Source organism: Capra hircus, chromosome 29, assembly GCF_001704415.2.
Source record: "Capra hircus breed San Clemente chromosome 29, ASM170441v1, whole genome shotgun sequence".
Classification (NCBI taxonomy): Eukaryota; Metazoa; Chordata; class Mammalia; order Artiodactyla; family Bovidae; genus Capra; species Capra hircus.
In genome coordinates this window covers 44,948,440-44,967,781 of record NC_030836.1, presented here as the reverse complement: position 1 = coordinate 44,967,781, position 19,342 = coordinate 44,948,440, and the positions used below count along the sequence as shown (strand labels likewise).

At 51.4% G+C, this 19,342-nt stretch overlaps 1 protein-coding gene across 3 annotated transcripts; it reads right to left on the bottom strand.

Annotated features, from left to right (window-relative positions):
• Nucleotides 1,912–18,358, bottom strand: BBS1 (Bardet-Biedl syndrome 1). 3 transcript variants are annotated; one of them, XM_018043474.1, is made up of 17 exons: nt 18,288–18,358; nt 17,873–17,949; nt 17,722–17,756; nt 14,338–14,610; nt 14,177–14,223; nt 13,992–14,030; nt 13,794–13,866; nt 12,118–12,249; nt 11,280–11,386; nt 9,321–9,441; nt 8,998–9,156; nt 7,785–7,854; nt 7,055–7,213; nt 6,046–6,179; nt 4,955–5,089; nt 4,099–4,185; nt 1,912–3,876 (listed from the first exon to the last, which is right to left on the bottom strand). In XM_018043474.1, the coding sequence occupies exons 1-17, from the start codon at nt 18,332–18,334 to the stop codon at nt 3,790–3,792; spliced, it is 1,782 nt and encodes a 593-aa protein (XP_017898963.1). In that variant the 5' UTR covers nt 18,335–18,358; the 3' UTR covers nt 1,912–3,789. The 3 variants fall into 3 exon arrangements, with proteins under 3 accessions (XP_017898963.1, XP_017898960.1, XP_017898961.1); XM_018043471.1 differs by lacking the exons at nt 1,912–3,876; nt 4,099–4,185; nt 4,955–5,089 and adding an exon at nt 5,096–5,914; XM_018043472.1 differs by lacking the exons at nt 1,912–3,876; nt 4,099–4,185; nt 4,955–5,089 and adding an exon at nt 5,096–5,914 and having other exon boundaries at nt 17,873–17,946.

Genomic DNA, 19,342 nt, shown 5'->3' with positions numbered 1-19,342 from the left:
ACATAAAAATGACTTTCACCTCCAAATTCGACCCAAACTATCACATACATGTACGAACTGAATAAAATCTTCAGACAAATAGTGTCTTAAAATTTTTAACTCTAGTGAGTTTTTTTTTACAAGATTCTTTTAAAAATAACTATTTTTTGGCTGTGCGGGTCTTCATTGCTGCGCAGCGTTTCCCTAGTTGGAGCGAGCGTGGCATTTCCCTAGTTGGAGCGAGCAGGGGCTGCTCTCGAGTTGCAGTGCGCAGGCTTCCACTGCGGCGGCTTCTCTTGCGGGACACGGGCTCTGGGGCACGCGGGACTCAGCAGCTGCAGTCTGGGCTCTAGCACACAGGCCCAGCAGTTGTGGTGCGTGGGCTTAGGTGCTCCACGGCATGTGGGATTCTCCCGGATCAGCGGTCAAACCCAGGCCTCCTGCATTTGCAGGCTGGTTCTTTACCACTGAGCCACCAAGAAAGCCCGACTCTAGTGACTTTTTAGAGAAGGTACCCGTGGATGTGCTTCACCAGGTGAGGGGTAAAAGAACTATGAAGAAGGACACAGGGTCCAGGAATTAAGGAATCTGGCCCAGAACATGGCAAACAGAATTCCCAGAAGTGCTTGCTGTAGCTCTAGCGAACAAACGGCACTCCCTTAAGCCAGGGATGAAGGGACGCACCCAGAGGACCTGTCAGACCCGGTCGGAGAACCAGCAGTTGGTATACATAGAAAACTAAGCGAAGGAGAAAAAACAGGGCAACTATTAACTCCATGAAAAATAAATACACGAAAAGGTAATTTAATTACAGCCCCATTCTTGGCTCTGCAGTGGAGAGTCACGTAGTAATCTAAACAGTGAACATGGATTTACCTAATTGGGGAGAAAAGGAGAGGGCAGGGTGCTGCCACAAGAGCGCTAAAGCCTCATCTATTATGACAGGGAGCCAACAAAGATTGTATAAGCATATTTATAGAATAGCTAATGGAGTCGGAAATGATTGTAGCAGGGGCACAGTACTGAGAACGGGAAGAGGCCATTTCCTTGTTATAAACTGCCCGATTCCACAGTACTAAGTGGGGCTTTTCTGGTCGCTCAGACAGTAAAGAATCTGCCCGCAGTGTGCGAGACCCAGGTTTGATCCTTGCATCAGGAAGGTTCTCTGGAGGAAATGGCAACCCACTCCAGTATTCTTGCCTGGAGAATTCCATGGACAGAGGAACCTGGCAGACTACAGTCCATGGGGTTGCAAAGAGACACGACCGAGCAACTCTTAGTACAAACAGAGTACTGAGTAGGTACATGTTTTTTGACATTAAAAAAAGGCCCCTCTCTCCTCATCCTTATTGTAGTTTCTCAGAGCTCTAGCTAGTGAGGGCACTGGGCATCACACACTGCTTCCTACTGCAAACTGCTTTATTTACACTGTCCGCATCATGCGATTCATGTGTTTTTAAGTAGTAGGTCCATTTAGTCAAAGCTATGGTTTTTCCAGTCGTCATGTATGGATGTGAGAGTTGGACCATAAAGAAGGCTAAGGAGCGAAGAATTGATGCTTTTGAACAGTGGTGTTGGAGAAGACTCCTGAGAGTCCCTTGGAGAGCAAGGAGATCCAACCAGTCAATCCTAAAGGAAATCAGTCCTGACTATTCACTGGAAGGACTGATGCTGAAGCTGAGGCTCCAATACTTAGGCCACCTGATGTGAAGAACTGACTCGCTGGAAAAGACCCTGATGCTGGGAAAGACTGAAGGCAGGAGGAGAAGGGGACGACAGAGGATGAGATGGTTGGATGGCATCACCGACTCAATGGACCTGAGTTTGAGCAAGCTCTGGGAGATGGTGAAGGACAGGGAAGCCTGATGTGTTGCAGCCTATGGGGCTGCAGAGTCAGACACGACTTAGTGACTGAACAGCAACACAGTATTGCATCATGTAAATTCATATTAGGGGCTGGGCCTCGGGATTGTTTCTCCACTTGCATCATCATGGATTAGTATGAGGAGAACCCAGAGGAGACTTCTTCATTCCGAGTTCACACAGTTCATCACTTCACGGGGGTGAAAGGGACTGTAAGGTCATGTGGCCTCCCACAGTGACACAGCTCCAGTGACAAGGGGCTTGATACCTTCTGGGGCAGGGCCTTCCATCTCCGATGAGCTCTCTTGGAAAACGCTTCAGGTTTGGTTGAAATCTGACTGACAGTGACGCTCCCTCTGTCTTTCCATTTCCATACTGAACTTCCTCCTCACTCCCCTGAGCCTCAGTCAGCTTGATCGAGGAACCCCAGGCCACCCCGACCTAACTGGTCTATGTTTGTGAGTGGCTGGACCGTGCAGACAGGAGGGGAATGGGCTCTTGCTTTGGTCCAGACCCCTTAATTCTCTTAACCTCGCCCCAAATGCATTCCCTGCGGAGACTGTAGCTGTGGGCTGTCCCTTGCCATTTCCAGCACAGAGGCTGTTGTCCAGCAGAATCAATCAATGCAGGGCCCTTGGTCTCAAGAGCAAAAGTTCTGTGCTTACTCCTGCCAAGTATCCCCTTTCCGGAGCTGACTCCTGGTTTCTTTACAGGGGCTGCCAAACTCTAGGATATTAGAGCACAATCTAGTCAAACCGCATCCTTTTACACTTGTGGAAATGGAAACATAAGAAACTTGGTTTCTTCCCACAAGCCTGAGCTGTCTGCCACACGATAGGCTGTACCTGGTCAGAAGAAGACATAGGTCCTTCCTCAGCGAACAGGATTCCTGGCTTACAAATGGCTCAGGGTGGCCGTGGGTAGCACTAACCCAAAAGATAGCTGGCAGGTTAGCCAGGCAGACTAGCTAGAGGACTCCAGGAGGCACCAACGGCCCAGACTGTGTGTCTCTGACCCCTAAGATCTTAACATGCACCTTCATTCAATCCCTGATTCAACCTAAGGCCTATGCTTTTCCAGCAAATCTCACACATAATGGCCACTGCCACTATGAACTTGCCACTCACCTGACTGATCTGGGCTCCAAAGCATAGAAGAGCAGTTTGTTTGGCAGTTCTAGGCTTTTGCCTCCCAAGCCCCCTCCCCAGGACCCCTGAGATGCCCCTCCTGTGTGCCCTGACCCCACCTCTGCTCTGTCAAGCTGAGCCTTCCTCTTCTCGGGCCCCTAGCTCCCTGCCCAGGCACTCTCTGCCCTCTTGCGCCAGCCTCTTCCTTGGCAATCTTCATGGAGCATCACAGGCCTGACACCTTGGCTGAGCCCAAGACTTCAGGAAGGCCCCCTGTGGGAAGGCAGCTATTCCCGGGGCCCTGAATAGAAAGAGGGGGAGATCAGAGCATGTGCTTTGCCTGCAAGCTGAGATGGCAACAACCAAGCCCCTGGCACCCCAGGGAGCAACAGGGGGCTCAGTCTCACCCAAGAAAAGCCTGTCTGGGGCCAGGCCCCTGCCAACTGCAGCAGCAGCAGAGACATGCCCAAGGAGAGTGGCAGAGGAGAAGGTGGGGCCTATGCCCTCATCTCAGCGTAACTGCTGCAGAACTCCTCCTTTGGACCTGGGGGTGCTTTCTGGGGGCAAGTGGGAACAAGAGCAGAGTGGCAGGAGCCCACAGGGTTAGGGCCTGGGTTTTCCTGAGGAGGAAGGAGCTCACTGACCTGTGCTGCGGGTCACCCAGTAGTGAGGGAGGAACACTAGGAGAGGAGAGGGAGGCGGAGGCCTGGCGTGGTGCCACACGGGAGCGAACCTGGGACTATGGACTCTGCCCAGCACAGTGGAGGTGGCTGGATCCTCCTGGTTCTGGTTCCACTAGGGCTTTAACCCCAGCATGGGGTCAGTCAGCTGCCAGCCCCTCACTCATGGGCATGTTGATGTGGGCACTCAGCAGGGGTGTGCTCTGGCCTTCTCGAAGCACCAGCACCTACGGAGAAGGTGGCCATGGCAGCAGGGGGCATTCTGCCCTCCCCCCTGCTCCCCGAGAAGGCCAGCACGGCCTGGTCTGTACCGGCCCCAGTGCAGGGCTCGGTCTAAGGGGAGGGGGAGCCCCTGCTGTGCAGATATCCAGCCCTTCTCCGCAGCCACCCAGGGCCTTGTCCACACTTACTCACACTCTCCGCTGCACTAGTACCAACTGGTGACCTACCTTGATGATGTCTGAGATGCCCTTGTCACTAAGACTCTTCACAAACGTCTCCAGGGGGTAGTTGAGCCCTGGCACCAGCAATGGGACCTAAGTTTGGGGACAAAGAGGTCATGAAGTCAGCCCTCATGGCCAGGCAGTGTTTGGTAGATTTCAAAGCGCTGTCACCCTGTTGTCCCAGCTGAACGTCATAGCCTGGCAGGGCGAGCAGGGGTGACAGGCCCGTTCAAGGGGCACATGGCTCAGTGGGGGCGTGAATGCCCCAGGGCTGCATGTGTGTCCATAATTAAAGGTAAATTTTCTTTCTTTTTTGCTGCGCTGCACAGCACGCTGGATTTTAGTTCCCCGGACAGGGATCAAACCCTGCAGGGAAGGTGGAGTCTTAATCACTGGACTGCCAGGCAAGTCCCTAAACCTCTTGACCTCCAACCAAGTCTAGGGCTATTTCTTCCACATACCAAAGTCCTTCTCATTTTCTGGCCCTTCCAACTAAGGCTCAAATGTGGACCCGGGGAACACCAGGCCCTTCACTCTGGAAGGTTCTCCTTGGGGTCCCCATTCTTGTTGTGGGAGGGGCTAAGGAAGCAGGGCGGCTCTGGGACTCCCAGCACCAACAGGCTTCCGAGGGAGGCACAGGTGGGGCCCGGACTCTCACTGTTGTCCCGGCACCTTCCAAGTGCTGCCCTCAGACCCGCGCAGGCGGGGAGAAAAGCAGCTGGGGCAGGCAACCTCGGGGGCTCTCCTCAGGGCCCCTGCTGCGCCCTAGCCTGCCCTGTAGCTGCAGCCACTTGCCAGCCCCCTCACCTCTGACCTGTGGGCATCTGATCAGGCACCACCCCACCCTTTGTCACTCCAGTACCTTGAAGAAGGCCCGGGGCAGAGCATAGAGCACCTCGTTGTACAGGAAGCAGACCACCAGCCCCAGGATGGGGCGGGCTGTTGATGTGTTCTGCAGGTGAAGGGTGAGCTTGAAGGTGGGGCCCAGGCCCTGAACCTGTGGAGAGGGTGGGGAGGGGAGAAAGCCCTTAGGACCTCATGGGCTTGGGTGCTAAGAAGGGTGACCCGGGCCCTGCCCGCCTGCTTCCTCATCCACGTCCTCAAGTCACCCTCCTCCAACTGCTCTAAAGCATTGTCCATCAGAAGGCCCAGAGCTCAGAAGCTTGGCTCCGTGGGTACAGAGTTGAGTGGCGGCCCCAGGAGAAGGCAGGTGGGAGGCAGAGCTGGCCTGGGCAAGCAGGCCTGGCTCCTGCCTGCACCGCTGCACGGCCCTGCCCCTGTCCTCAGGGCCCGGCCCGCCTCCACCGCTCATCCTCTGGGGGCTGTGGTGATTTCACTTTCTCCCTCTTCCCAGCTGCTCTCTGTAGCCTCTTCCTCTCTGGATCTCTCCACTGTCTTCAAGGAAAGAGAGACTAGAACCCCAACTGGATCAGACGGCACACCTCAGGGAGCCACTGAGAGTGGCTGGGGGCCTGAGGACCTTGAGGTCAGGCGTGTCTAAGGGCTCCTCGTCCTCCTCGTGCCTGTGGAAGTCTCGGGACGGCCCCATCCCTGCACCAGGCAGTCCGATCTCCTCGGGCTGCCGGCAGTTACTGAAGTGAAGAGACTCCTGAAGAGGACTCTGTTTCTTCCCAGGCTCCTGGGAAGAAACGTCCCAAGGTGACGACCTGGGGGCCAGGTCCCAGGTCTGGGGGCTCGTCTGAGGCCCCACGTGGAACGAGGGGGCTGCAGAGTGTGCCTGCTCTGCGGCCAGCTGAGGGGAAGAGGCGGCATAGGTGAGAGAAGACGAGGGCGCCCACGGGGGAGGTCTTGGTCCCTGAGTCTGTGGGCAGGTGACAAGGGGCATGGGGCCAGTTGCCTTGGAACCAGCTCTGGCCTGAGGGGTTCCTGCCCACCCGACCTCTGCCCCTCTGGCCCTGAGGCGGCCTGACCACCTCTACCCCGAGAGCTCACCACAGCGTGCAGCTTGAGCGGCTCCCGGGCCATCAGAGACACAGGGCTCAGGCTGGACTCAAGGGCCTGCACGTAGGCACGGGCCGCCCGGAGGCGCAGCAGGTAGAGGTCCGCCTGGAAGGTCCGATGCATGGCTGAGGGGAGGGACACGAGGGGCTGACGGTGAGGTGGGAGGGGGGCAGCGCGGGGAGGAGGTTCCCGCTCAGGCTGCCGTGGGGAGAGGATGAGAGGAAGGCACGGTGAGCACAGGCTGGGAGCGTGCAACAGGAGGTCGAGGTCCCACAGCCAGCCTCTAGATGCTATGGACCGCTCCCTGCCCCTCTGCCCGGCTTCTCCCACCACCTGGCCGCCCGCGCAGTCTTGGCCTCCTTTGTTGGCTCCTGGCTGAACCCAGGCAGGGCCCTGTGCCTTTACCCAGGCCTCTGCCAAAATCGCCCTTCCCTGTCCCTGTCTGGCTGGTGGACTTGTAATCATCTTTTAGAGTTAAATCCAATGTCATCTCTCTAAAGCCTTTGCTAGGCTCCCAGGCAAACACATTCTCTTGCGCGCCTCAAAACCACTTGGCAGAGACTTCCGCACCTGTCATGCAATGTAAAGCTAGCAAGGTCTACTGAGCTCCTTAGGTAGGGACTGGCCTAATCCAAGGCACTTGGCACAAGGCCTGGCATAATCATAGGTACTGAACGAACAAAAGAGCATGAAAAATTAAACAGGAAAAGGAAGAACCTTGATCAAATTCTACTTCTTTTACGAGAATTCCTGCACCTAGAAGTGGCTGCTCCCTCCTCTGAACTCGAAGGGCAGCCGCAGCACCTTCTACCTTGAGCTCTAGTTCTCTGTTGGTGGGGTGTACCCCTAGGCTGTCTCTGGGCCTCTAGAGGCATGAGACCCGCCTGGCTCACCCAGGTTTCCTCCCGCTGCTCAGGGCACCCAGGTGGTGTTCACCCAGTTGCTGCCACTTTGGACCAGTTGAGGAGGAGGAGGGGGAGGGACTCAGCCTGAGCCTCACCAGTGCCGGCTTCCCGCTCTCGCAGTGTCTGGTCCACGTACAGCCGGGTCTTCCGGGGCACATTGAGTTTTATGACCTGGCTTGGTGCGGGGCCCGCCTCACCTCCCCCCTCGGCAAACACCGCTGTGCGCTTGAGGATCTTGATGATCAGGCCACCACCTAGGGAAGAGGACAGACGGCATGTGTCCTCCCTAGGCCCACCCAATAGTCCCACTCTTTCTCCCCAGCCTGCCTCACGTTGATCCTCTTCTGTCTTCTTGTTGAGACTGTGGGTCTCTGAAAGGAGTGAAGTGTGTCCTGCCAGTAATGTATTCATTCATTTTGCAGTTATCCAGTTGTTTGGGCAAGCCACTTGGCTTGTGGGATCTTAGTTCCCTGACCAGGGATCAAACCTGGGTCATCCGCAGTGGAAGCATGGAGTTCTAACCACTGGACCGCCAGGAGAGTTCCTAGCAGTTATTTACTGACTATTTTGATGTTCCTGGCATTGTGGCAGATACTGGGGTGAATTGGAGACACAGCCAGGGCCTGGCCCCAGGTAGTGACATCAAACTGCTAATGAGCTGTCCCCAGTGAAGGCCCAGCTCCAGTTGGGATGGTGTCTGCAGGCAGGCCCTGCTTCCGAAGCCCAGGCCCACCTGTGTCCCACATGCATCTCTTCTTTCCCAGGGTCTGGCCTGCCCCACAGACTCCCACCTCTAAATCCCGCACCAGGCCTGACCCGCCTTACCTAGTGTAGTCATGATAAGGGTGTTATCTTCCCGCCCATAGCGGCCAAAGCAAAGGCTGATCACTGCCTCCTATGGTGGAAACACCAGAGTTTAGTTGGGAAAAGATCTCAGTGAAGAGAACAGGACTGGGAGGAGGGGGGATAAGGCTGGGAGACCCCATATATGATGTACGAGGTGAGATGTGAGGTGAGGTTGGGAGCTATGCTGACTCTGAAATATTTCCTGTTTTTCTAATCCCCGCACCCCGCCCCCTATTCAGTCATGGCCATACTTCCAGACCGAACATCTCTGGCTTCTGAGTTCAGCTTTCTAACACGTCTCCCAGCCGTCTTTCTCCCCAGTCTGTCCTTCAAACAGCTGCTTCCATTGCCTTTCAAAATACAAATATGACCATGTCTATTCTTGGCTGAAAAACCTGCAGTGGTTTTTGCCCTCCTTGTTTACATATTCAAGGCCTTCCATATCTGACTCCAACCCGCCTTTTCTCTTTGTCTATTCCCCAACCTGTACACCACACCGCCTGCCCTCCCGAGAGCCTGTGGTCCAAACCAGCTGCTTTCAAATTTTATATTGTGACATATGACACTTTACACATATGTACACACAAAAGTTTCACATGTGATAACACTCTGAACTTTTTTCTGGTTCTGATACTGGTTCATTAAATCGATCTAATGACTCAAAACTCTGTTTGAAAAACTCTGGTCCAAATTCATCAAACTACCTGGATTCCTTTATCAAGAAAACTCATGCCTCTCAGCCACTGTTCACGTTATCTCCAGTCTGGAATATCGCACCTTCATTTATCCACTCCATTTCTCAAAGCAAACTGCTTCGAGGACCAGCTGAATTGTCGTTTGCTCTGTGAAATGGCTCCTGAGTTCCATCCCTATGTATCTCTCACCACCCCCACCCCTCCCCCCGAGTCACTATAGTCTGTCTCTGTGCTCTTTCTGGGCTTTGGTCTGCTTTAGTCTGTCTTGTATTTCAATCAGCTGTTTCTGGCTGGCTCACACCTTAGACTGCAAGTCCCTCAACAATAAGGATCAGTCATTGTTTTATCCTTTCAATACAGTGAGTTGTGCGTATGAGATACTCAATGAACATTTTCAAAATACATCAAAAGTTAAGGGTGGCAGGTGGAGCGGGATCAGGAGAGGCGGTGAGTGAGCCCCAAGCGGGGAGCGGGGCAGGGAGGAGTCAGCAGCTCACCGGCGTGCGGATGACGTTGAGCAGGACCTTGTCGTGGTAGATGCGGACCTCTCCATTGGCCAACGCGGCCATGACGGCCTGCAGGCCCCGGGAGCGCTGTTCCAGGCGGTTCATGGCCAGGATGGCTGCAGGCATCTGCACTGTCCACAGCCTCTTACCCTGGGAGGGAACAGCTAAGTGTCTGCTGGGGGCTCAGTGCTGAGGAGTGGAAAGAAGGGCTGGCTGGAGTTGCTGGGAAGGGAATGCCAAAAGGGCCCGCCTGCTGAGGGGGACTGAGGAGACAAGGGTGGAAGGCTTTGGAGGTGCTTGCCGTGAGATCACACCTTGTAGGTGAAGCCATGCAGGCTGTCTTGGTTGCTGCCCACCACCAGGACCTTGTGTACACGGACAAGCCCCACAGGCTGGGCGCTCAGCTCGATGCAGTACTTGGGACGCTTGGAGTCTCTGTGGAATGAAGACACACACTCCCAGCCTCAGGGCTTCCCTAGTGGCTCATACGGTAAAAAATCTGCTTGCAATGCAGGAGACCCAGGTTCTGTCCCTAGGTTGGGAAGATCCCCAGGAGGAGGGCATTGCAACCCACTCCAGTACTCTTGCTGGAGAATCCCCATGGACAGAGGAGCCTGGAGGGCTACAGTCCATGGGATTGCAGAGTGACTGAGCGACTAACACTCGCTCACTCACTCACTCACTCTCAGCCCAGAAACCTTCTCTCCTTCCCTGGCTGACCCTCCTCTTTCCAGGCCCCACCGATGATCCTGGGAGCAGCCTTGGCCCACAAGCAGAGGACCCAGGAACTAGTTCCACTTCTAGGACTTAGTTGGAGAAGGCAATGGCAACCCACTCCAGTACTCTTGCCTGGAAAATCCCATGGACGGAGGAGCCTGGTAGGCTTCAGTCCATGGGGTCGCTAACAGTCGGACACAACTGAGCGACTTCACTTTCCCTTTTCATTTTCATGCACTGGAGAAGGAAATGGCAACCCACTCCAGTGTTCTTGCCTGGAGAATCCCAGGGATGGTGGAGCCTAGTGGGCTGTCATCTATGGGGTCGCACAGTTGGACATGACTGAAGTTACCTAGCAGCAGCAGCAGCTAGGACTTAGTAGGTGCATGACCTTGGATAACACAATGTGTGTTTTCCCTCCTGGTCTTCCTCCCAACTTCACTTGATCTGTGTGATAACTTATCGTTAAGCAGTTTACAGCGAGTGTACCTCAGGTGAGATGAAGTAATGGACTGAGATTCCATTTAATATAATAGTTTAGTAATTTATCAGAAAAGCAGGAGGAGGTTGCTCTGTGTGGATGCAGAGTTTTCAGTTTCCTGGTGTCTGAATCTTATTTCTCTTACCCAGAAAGACTCTGGCCCACCTTTCTTAAGTCTAAGCCAGACATATTGCCCATCTGATGACTCACCTGAAGAGGTTCCCATTGGTCTCTGGGCCTAATCCCAATCTACCCTCCAAAATGAACATGGATCATGTCATTCATCGTGTCTCCTGAGTCAAACCCCATAATGGTTTTCCATTGCCCTTCAGATGAAACCCCAAATCTTCACCATGTCCTACCAGGTCCTGCGTGAGTCGACCTGATCTCTATGTCATCTCTTGCCACCAACCTCAAGTGGCCCGTGCCAATGTCTTTCCCACCCAGAGTTCGCTTTCATGCTCTCTGCCTGTAACTCTTGCTCCACTGTTTTGAACTGGATCCTTCTTAACCTTCAAGTAATCTCTTCAGACAGGCATTCACTGATCACCCTGACCCCCTTTTATTCCTTCCTGAGCCAGTACTTTTCCTCCATAGCATGTATCCAATCTGTAATATAATCTTGGTCTTAATATGTCTTCCCACAAGGGTAGGGACTACGTGTTTTGTTCATCAATATATCCCCAATACCTCATGCAATGCTTAATTCATAGCAGGTACTCAAAAACATTTCTTGAATTAAAAGAATGACTGTTAAGAAACATCAAACTAATGCATGAGGAAATGTCCTGTACCTATAGAAGCAACAGAACAAATAGACCATTTTAATCTAATTTTTATCTAATTTGATTCACTGCTAGTGTCACGGCCACCCAGCCTCGTCCCTCACTTTGCCAGGTCCCACGGGACAAGCCTCCAGACATCCCTTACGCTCAAGGGCTCTGCCTCCTATGAAGTTCTGGGCTCTTTCCAGTCCCACATTCTCGCTCCAAAGCCCTGCTCATCTTGCCAGCCCTCGAAACCACTAGGTTTCTGAGATGTTCCTTCGGACCCTAGAGAGCTTGGATGTGGCTACCTTCTCAGTATATAGATGCTCCCGTTGCGGCAGGCGGCGGCAAGGCGGAACTCCACATCAAACTGGCCAGAAACCTCCAGGAAGACAGGGACGCTGGGGAGACTCATCTGCAGAGAGACTCAAACACCCCAGTTTCTCTGGAGCCCCAGCCCCTCCCTGACCTGACGCCACTCCTCCAAGTACCCCTCTCCTCACTCACACCCTCCTGGGCACAGTTTAAAACGTAAACAGTTTCTCTGGAGGGGAACAGGTAGCAAAACCTTTAAGTCCACACCCTTTGACTAAACTATGCCATTTCTAGGAATGCATGTAAGGAGGTATTTAGATAAGCACACAAAGATGTTTGGCAAGGAAGCCTACTGTGGCGGTGGTTAATGATAGCAAGAAACTGAAAATAACTTAAACATACAATTGGTGACAGGGTAAAGAAATTACAGAGTATTTATATAATCGATGCTTTGCGGCCTCTGAAAAAGCTAACATGGTTTTACACGGACATGGAAAGATACTGATGAGCTACTGCTGCTTGAAAACAGCAGGTCAGGATCCTACAGCATGGGGCTGTTTTTGTAAAAAAGAAAAAAATATTGAAAGTTATATACCTGTGTCTAAATATGAAAATGTCTACAAGGACTTGTGCCAAAACTTTCACAGAAGGTATGCATGAGTGGTAGGATTTGGGGTTATCTGTCTTCTAGATGCCTATCTACATTTTATAACTTTCTACAATGAACAGGTATCACCAAGAACTAACTCACTGGGGCAGGAGATTTGGGGGAAGACGGGGAGGGCATGGAGCCTGTGCCTTGGGTGTGTGCAGGGCCAGGCCCACACTGACCTTGGCCAGAATGGTGAAGGCCTCCGGGTCTAGCACCAGGAGCTCCTTGTTCTCAGTGCCCAGCACCAGGCAGGACACAGCATCCTCGTCAGCCAGGTTCTTCTTTAAGGTGGTCATGGTGGTGATGACTGTCTGCAGAAGGACTCCAGGGTCACCCAGGAGATCCCCTCACACCATCTCCCACCCCAGCTCCTCCCAGGACACCCCAGAAAGAAAGAGGGCAAAGGAGGAAGAAGAGTATTAGAGTTGTGACAGAAGATTTATCTACAAAAGTGTTGACTGCAGCAAACCTAATTTTCTAACAAAAGAGGATTCTCTAAGTCAATTATAAACTCTCTGTATGATCAAAAACCACACCACAATTTTGGTCATTTACCAAAATCGGATTTTAAAAGAAGATTCAATGACAGGGAGAATGTTTCTAATATATTAAGAGAAAATACAGGTTAAAAGTTACATTAGTATTATCCCAGTTTAAAAAACATATATATGAATAAAAAGAACCTTGGAAAGCTAAACTTTTAAATACAAACACTGGTTATTTCTGGACAATGACATCACAGGCAGGGTTTAATTTCTTCATTATGCTTTTCTGCAGTTTCTACAGTGGGCATATGTTCTTTTTCTAATTGTGATTGGAGAGAAAACAAAAGAGGCGATGATCCCCTTTTAGGAATTTCTCCTATGGAAATAATTTAGCGAGACTAAAATGTTTCTTTGGATAAAGCTGTTCACTGAGTGACTGTCTTTAAGATAAAAAAAGAGGACTCCTCAATACCTAGTGGAAGGAGAAAAGTTACAGAAATCCGGATGCTAGTGGCTCCCAACCACGCAGCCACGAGGCATACCTGGAAAGATGGCCTCCCCCACACTGCACCTTTTAAGCAATACTTAACTCACTTCCTGATTTTAAAAGTACTCAGAGATAGTGACAGTTGTGGATCTGAGCTGCTGATCAGCAGGAGAGAACAATGTTTCTCAGGGAATTATCTACAGCTAGCCAAACATGGAGGCAAACATCAGTCAACGCGTTCAGCTCGAGTGTCCTCTATAGCAAGTGAGTGGTTCCTATGTGGCTTTCTGAAATGCAGGGACAACTCTGAAAGCCCATCCCTGGACAAGGCTCAACCCCCAAGGTCAGGAACCACTGAGAAAAATATGAAGAGAATAAAAAGAAGACACTTCTTGACCAATGATCTGCACTGAATCAATTATGCATGAATAATGAATCACCAGTGAAATAATCAAGGGGCCGCTAAAAATGGGGTTCTTCAAGACTGATGCTCAAGATACAATGTTACATGCTCAAGGGAAGCAGGATGTAAAAGCCTATTTATGAACAAAATGTATCAAAATGGTAAGAGTACTCTGAGTAGTAAGTATAGTCACTTGTATTTCTCCTTTGTATTTCTTTTTTCAAAATTTTCCCTAATGAAAATATTTTACCTTTACCCCCAAGATGATAAAGATATATGTTACATAAAGATGTATCTTACATAACTGTATCTATCAACTCAAAGCTGTCACTGCTAACCAAAATGGAGAAGCCCTACAGACGACATAGGCGGCACAGGCTGGAAGGGAAACTGCAAAGTAAAACTAGCCGGGTTTGGCTTTCTGTGGTCTGTTTAAAAAACTGTCTGTATTCTTTACAGGGAAATGAGAGGGGGCAGTACCTGCCGCCTGATGGACTTGGACTTGTGCTGGTTCACAAACGCCTCCATTTCCCTCAGCTCCAGTGGCAGAAACCTGGACACACAGAGTAGGGACCTGTGTGTGCCTGGGGCCTGCCTGCCCTCCGAGGCCACTCCACAGCCTCTCCCCCTACCCTCCCAGGGAGCTTCTGGAGCCCTGGCCGTCCAGAGGGCCCTTACCTGAGTGACTGTACAGACAAAGGCACCTCTGCCTTCTCCCTGTAAGGAGAGGGACCATCCCAGTAGGTTCAGTGGAGAAATAGGGCTGGTCGGTGGGGAGTGGGGTGTCAGACAGTGGGCTCTGGGATGAAGGAGTAGGAACTGGAGGGTGAGGGAGGCACATGAAGGGGAAAGTGGGCTCTCACCTGATGCCCTCCAGCATCTCCTTCAGGGTCAAGGGGTCAATCTGGTCCTGTGCCACAATGGGAAGAAGGTAGAGCCTGTGAGCTCCAGAGCCAGGCAGGGAATGAGGCCCACCTGCAGCGGCCACCTCTGCCTTTTTGCTCTCATCCCCTGTGTCACTTACCTCTTTGGCCTGATTCCAAAGGTCTTGTTCCAGGGGGTTTGTAGGCAACAAGGGCAGGCTGAACTTGAAGTAGGGCTTGAGATTCTTATACACATACACACAAGGGCCTGATGCGATTGCTAGGGCTGGTGTCCGGGGCTCGTGGGACCCCACGAGGAAGGTGACAGCAGCGGCTGGCAGGTCAGGTAGCGGTTTTTGGCTCACCAGTGTGTGTCCTTTAAGTACCTTCAGGCGAGGCTGCCGCCCATCTGGGCCAAGGTCTCCCATGGCCAGCTGCAGAGAGAGGCTGGCTGAGTCCAGGCTTCGGGTCCAAAGACACCCCTACTGCCCCTCTTCTTGGGCTTAGCTTTTTGCTGGTGCACATCCATATATACTCAGAGTGTATCACAGGTGGGTGGGAGGAGGGCAAAGGCTTTGCAAGCTGTGTGACCTTGGGAAAAATGATTTCCTGAGCCAGTTTTCCCACCTGCAAAATGGGAATACCTACCACATGACAGGGGCTGCCCAAGTGGTGCTAGTGGTTAAAGAAAAAACAAAAAATCTGCCCGCCAATGCAGGAGACCAAAAAGACTCAGACTCAATCCCTGCTGGGTCAGGAAGATCCCCTGGAGGAGGGCATGGCAACCCACTCCAGTATTCATGCTTGGAGAATTCCATGGACAGAGGACCCTGACAGGCTAGTCCACGGGGTCTCACAGAGTTGGACACAACTATAGCAACTTAACACGCACACTGCAGGACACTTGTAGTGAAAGTCAAAGGAGACAATGAACGACAGAACCTAGTGAGGAACAGGGGGCAGCTGATGCTTTGAGTATTTGTTCAGTAAACGTTTCTTCAGGGCCTGCTCCATGCCAGACACTGTTCTACACACTGGGATAATGACTGAGGTCACTGGGGGGCCTGAAACTCCTATCTTGGCTCTGAGGCCTGGCTTCCAAACGGGACAGGAGCAGAACCAAGTGTGCAGAGTGGGACGTGCTCTAGCAATCCACAAGGGAGAACCAAGCTCTTGTATTTCCACCCTTCAAGCCACTGCAGCTGCCATGCAAGCCCATTCTCCTGAGTGAAGCCTGCAAGGCCCCTCTGATCTGGATCCCAACAGGTTTTCTATCACTTCCCCATCCATGCTATGCTCCATCCAGGATGCAGGCTGCCATAGAAAGCCTGGATTCTGAACATGCTCAGTGTGCCAGAAGCCACACCAGTAACTTCATGTACTTTTATTTAATCTGAGCAACAACCTGTGAGATAGATACAATTATTAGCCCCATTTCACAAATGAGGAAACTATTAAGGCTTAGAGATGTTAGGTAAAAGTCACACGGCTAGTAGGTGGTACAGCTAGGTCTTGAACCTATGTCTGTCTGAATCCAAAGCCAGTGGTCTTGGGACTTCCCTGGCAGTCCAGTATTTAAGACTCTGTCTTCCAATGCAGGGGGCACGGGTTTGATTCCTGGTTGGGGAACTAGGGTCCCACATGCCACAGGGTACGGCCAAAAATTAAAAAAACAAAGCCAGTGGTTTTAACTACTATTTTATATTGTTCTCAACTTTCTAATGTTCAATTTTAGTTCAGTTCAGGCACTCAGTCGTGTCCAACTCTTTGTGACCCCATGGACCGCAGCACGCCAGGCCTCCCAGTCCATCACCAACTCCCAGAGTCCACCCAAACCCACGTCCACTGAGTTGGTGATGCCATCCAACCATCTCATCCTCTGCCGTCCCCTTCTCCTCTTGCCCTCAATCTTTCCCAGCATCAGGATCTTTTCCAATGAGTCAGCTCTTCAAATCAGGTGGCCAAAGTATTGGAGTTTCAGCTTCAACATCAGTCCTTCTAATGAACACCCAGGACTGATCTCCTTTAGGATGGACTGGTTGGATCTCCTTGCAGTCCAAGGGACTCTCAAGAGTCTTCTCCAACACCACAGTTCGAAAGCAATTTCCTCTGGGCAAATACACTGTGAGTTTGCAAGCGACTCTGCCTCTGTCTGTGCAGCTCCCTCTGCCTGATGCCCTCCCCTCTTCCGTGCCTTCTTGACACACTTCATTCATCCTTCAGCACAGTTCACGTAGCCCTGCCTCCTCCTGCCTCCAGTTTAGGGCAGAGGAGCCGGGCAGGCTGCAGCCCGTGGGGCTGCAAAGAGTCGGGCACAACTGAGCAACTAAGCACGTGCAGTCTGTGATTTCTCTACCCGTCACTGCTGTCAACCCAGCACCAAGGATACACCAGGTGTTCAGCCAACGTTGTGGATGAATCAAGGACAGTATCCGTATTTCCTTTTGACTATGGACTGATTCATTTCTCAGTTTAGTGTCTGTACAACAACTCACACGCAGTAGAGGTTCACTGCATGTTCTAGTCACTCAGTTGTGTCCGACTCTTCGCAACCCCATGGACTGTACCCCGCCAGGCTCCTCTGTCCATGGGATTCTCCAGGCAAGAATACTGGAGTGGACTGCCATTCCCTTAACCAAGGGGTTCACTGTATGCTTGCTAAATTGTTGAATGCTCTATGGACAGGGATTTGGGGGCCAAAGCCACGAATCTTTCTGCACTGTCCAAGCAGGATATGACTCTTTTCTAGCTGCCATCATAACATATCCATTGTAGATTCACTGCCCTTGGTGAGGGCTGAGCTGTAATGGAACATGTGATGGGGAATTTGACAAACCCAGGTCTGCCACCTTTAACAAACTCGGTAAACTCAGCCTTTTGGAATCTATTTTCCCACTAACAAAATGGAGATAAACAATATCTATGTATGTGAAAATGCCTCAAAGAGGGTCTAGTCCAGAAATGAGTACTCAATATATGTTAACTTCCTTTCTTTTAGCTCAATAATTTCTCAACCTTAAAAAAAAAATCTGTGCCTTAAAATTTTATTTTATTTCTTACTTATCTTTATATTTTTATCTTAATTTTAAATTTAATCTTTTTATTATGGAAAAATTTAAGTCATATACAGAAGTAGAGACTCATATAATGAACCCCCAAATAGCCATCATCCAGCTTCAAGATGATCAGCTCATAGCTAACCTTAAAATGTATACCCTTTTGATAAACATAAAACTCTCAGTCTCCTCCCTTCTAAATTCCCTCCAGATTCTAACGCCCCACCCCCAACCATGGGATGTATCCTTCCAGCGAAGAATTAACGTCACCATAATAATGAGGCTTTGTCTTAGTATAATCTCCAGCAGCATTTTGTTTAGCTGTACTTTTTGCAGTCTGTCATATGAAATCAACAGGTTCTCTCCACTCTCACGTTAAAAATAAAGTGTAACACTAAACGTGCTTTTTCAAAGTGCACATGAATTCCAGACTACGTTGAGCTTCTTTGGAACTATCAGGAAACCTCACTTCTGGGATGACAGGCTTACCTTGTACTCCCCGTCCCCGTGAAAATCGGCCAGCGCTGGAAAACATAAAAAGGGCCATAAACCAGGGCCTCAGCATCCTAGAAGCTTAACTAGAGGACCATCTGACACCCCGGTGTCCCCAGAACCGGCGTTCCTGGTCCCAGAGACTCACCCAGGCAGGCGGAAAAGGTGTGGATGTTCGCCATGGAATCGCTAAGTGAGTCCAGCCATTTCGAATTGGCCTCACTGCTGGGAGAAGAGGGACAGAGTTGGGGGACGGGGGCGAGGGCGGGGCTAGATGATGAATTCGAAGGGAAGGAAGAACATTTTTCGGGAACTGGTTTCTGGAATGAGGTGTGTAGGGAGCTCTGAACTAGGGGTATAGAGTCTGGGTCCAAGTTCCGGCTCCCCCTTCGCAGCACTCGAGTCACCCACACACACCCATTCACTCCCTGGGTCTCAGTTTCCCTATGTGATCTTTAAAGGACTGCCAGCGCTGCTGAGACTCGCAGGAGCTCAGATCCCAGGGACCGGGGCACCCTCTTTACATATGTAGGGAAACGGGTCTCAAGGATCCCAGCCTTCACCTCTCGCCTTTGCCGCCGTCTGAATCCGACGAAGACGTAGCAGCCATCTTCCCAGGCGTCACCCTGGCAACCGGCTGTGGCCAGCCGCCGCGCAGCGCCCAAAAGCGCCCGGGTTGGGGGGAAGTTCGCGTGTCAAGGTTCCGGGCGCTCAACTTTCCGGCCCGGGACAGAGAGGCTGCTGAGCAAGTTGCGCTGGTCCTTGCCGGGGTTTCTACCAGCTGAGCTGCAATCCCTCGTTCCGACTTATAATTTATCTCTGATTCTTCCCATCAGGAGCTTCTAGGCCCTGCACCTCTGGCTCAGCCACGGGCCCCTCCAGTTTTGAGGCCTGGAGAGGTGCCCTTCTCCGGTTTATCAACAGCAAAACTAACTCGTCCGCTCATCCTCACGGTTAACTGAGTGGAAAGGGGGCCACGTCCTTTCTTCCCTGCTTACTCTCGAGGTCTAGGATAGAGAAACAAAACACAAAAGTTAAGGGATTAACTCCTGGGCTTCCCTGGTGGCTCAGTGGTAAAGAAACCATCTGTCTGCCAATGAAGGAAACACCTGTTCCGTTTAGAAAAAGATCTGGTCTGGGAAGATCCCACATGCCACAGGGCAACTCTGTCGGCCACGACTTCTGACTCTGCCCGCTGTGGCAAGTACTGAAGCCTCAGTCCTAGAGCCTGTACTCCAGCAGCCAAAAATAGATTAAAAGGAAAAAAGGCGGAGAGATTAAATTCTAGGATTGAGGTGTTCCCATTTTTGTTGTTGTTGCTGTTCACTCAGTCTTGTCCAACTCTTTGCGACCCCACAGACTACAGTAAGCCAGGCTTCCCTGTCCTTCACTATCTGCTGGAATTTGCTCAAACTCATGTCCATTGAATCAGTGATGCCATCCAACTTTCTCATCCTCTGTTGCCCCCTTCTCCTCCTGCTTTCAATCTTCCCCAGCATCAGAGCCTTTTCTAATGAGTCGGCATTTCACATCAGGTGACCAAAGTAATGGAGCTTCAGCTTCACCACCAGTCCTTTCAGTGAATATTTGGGATTGATTTCCTTAAGGAATGAGTGGT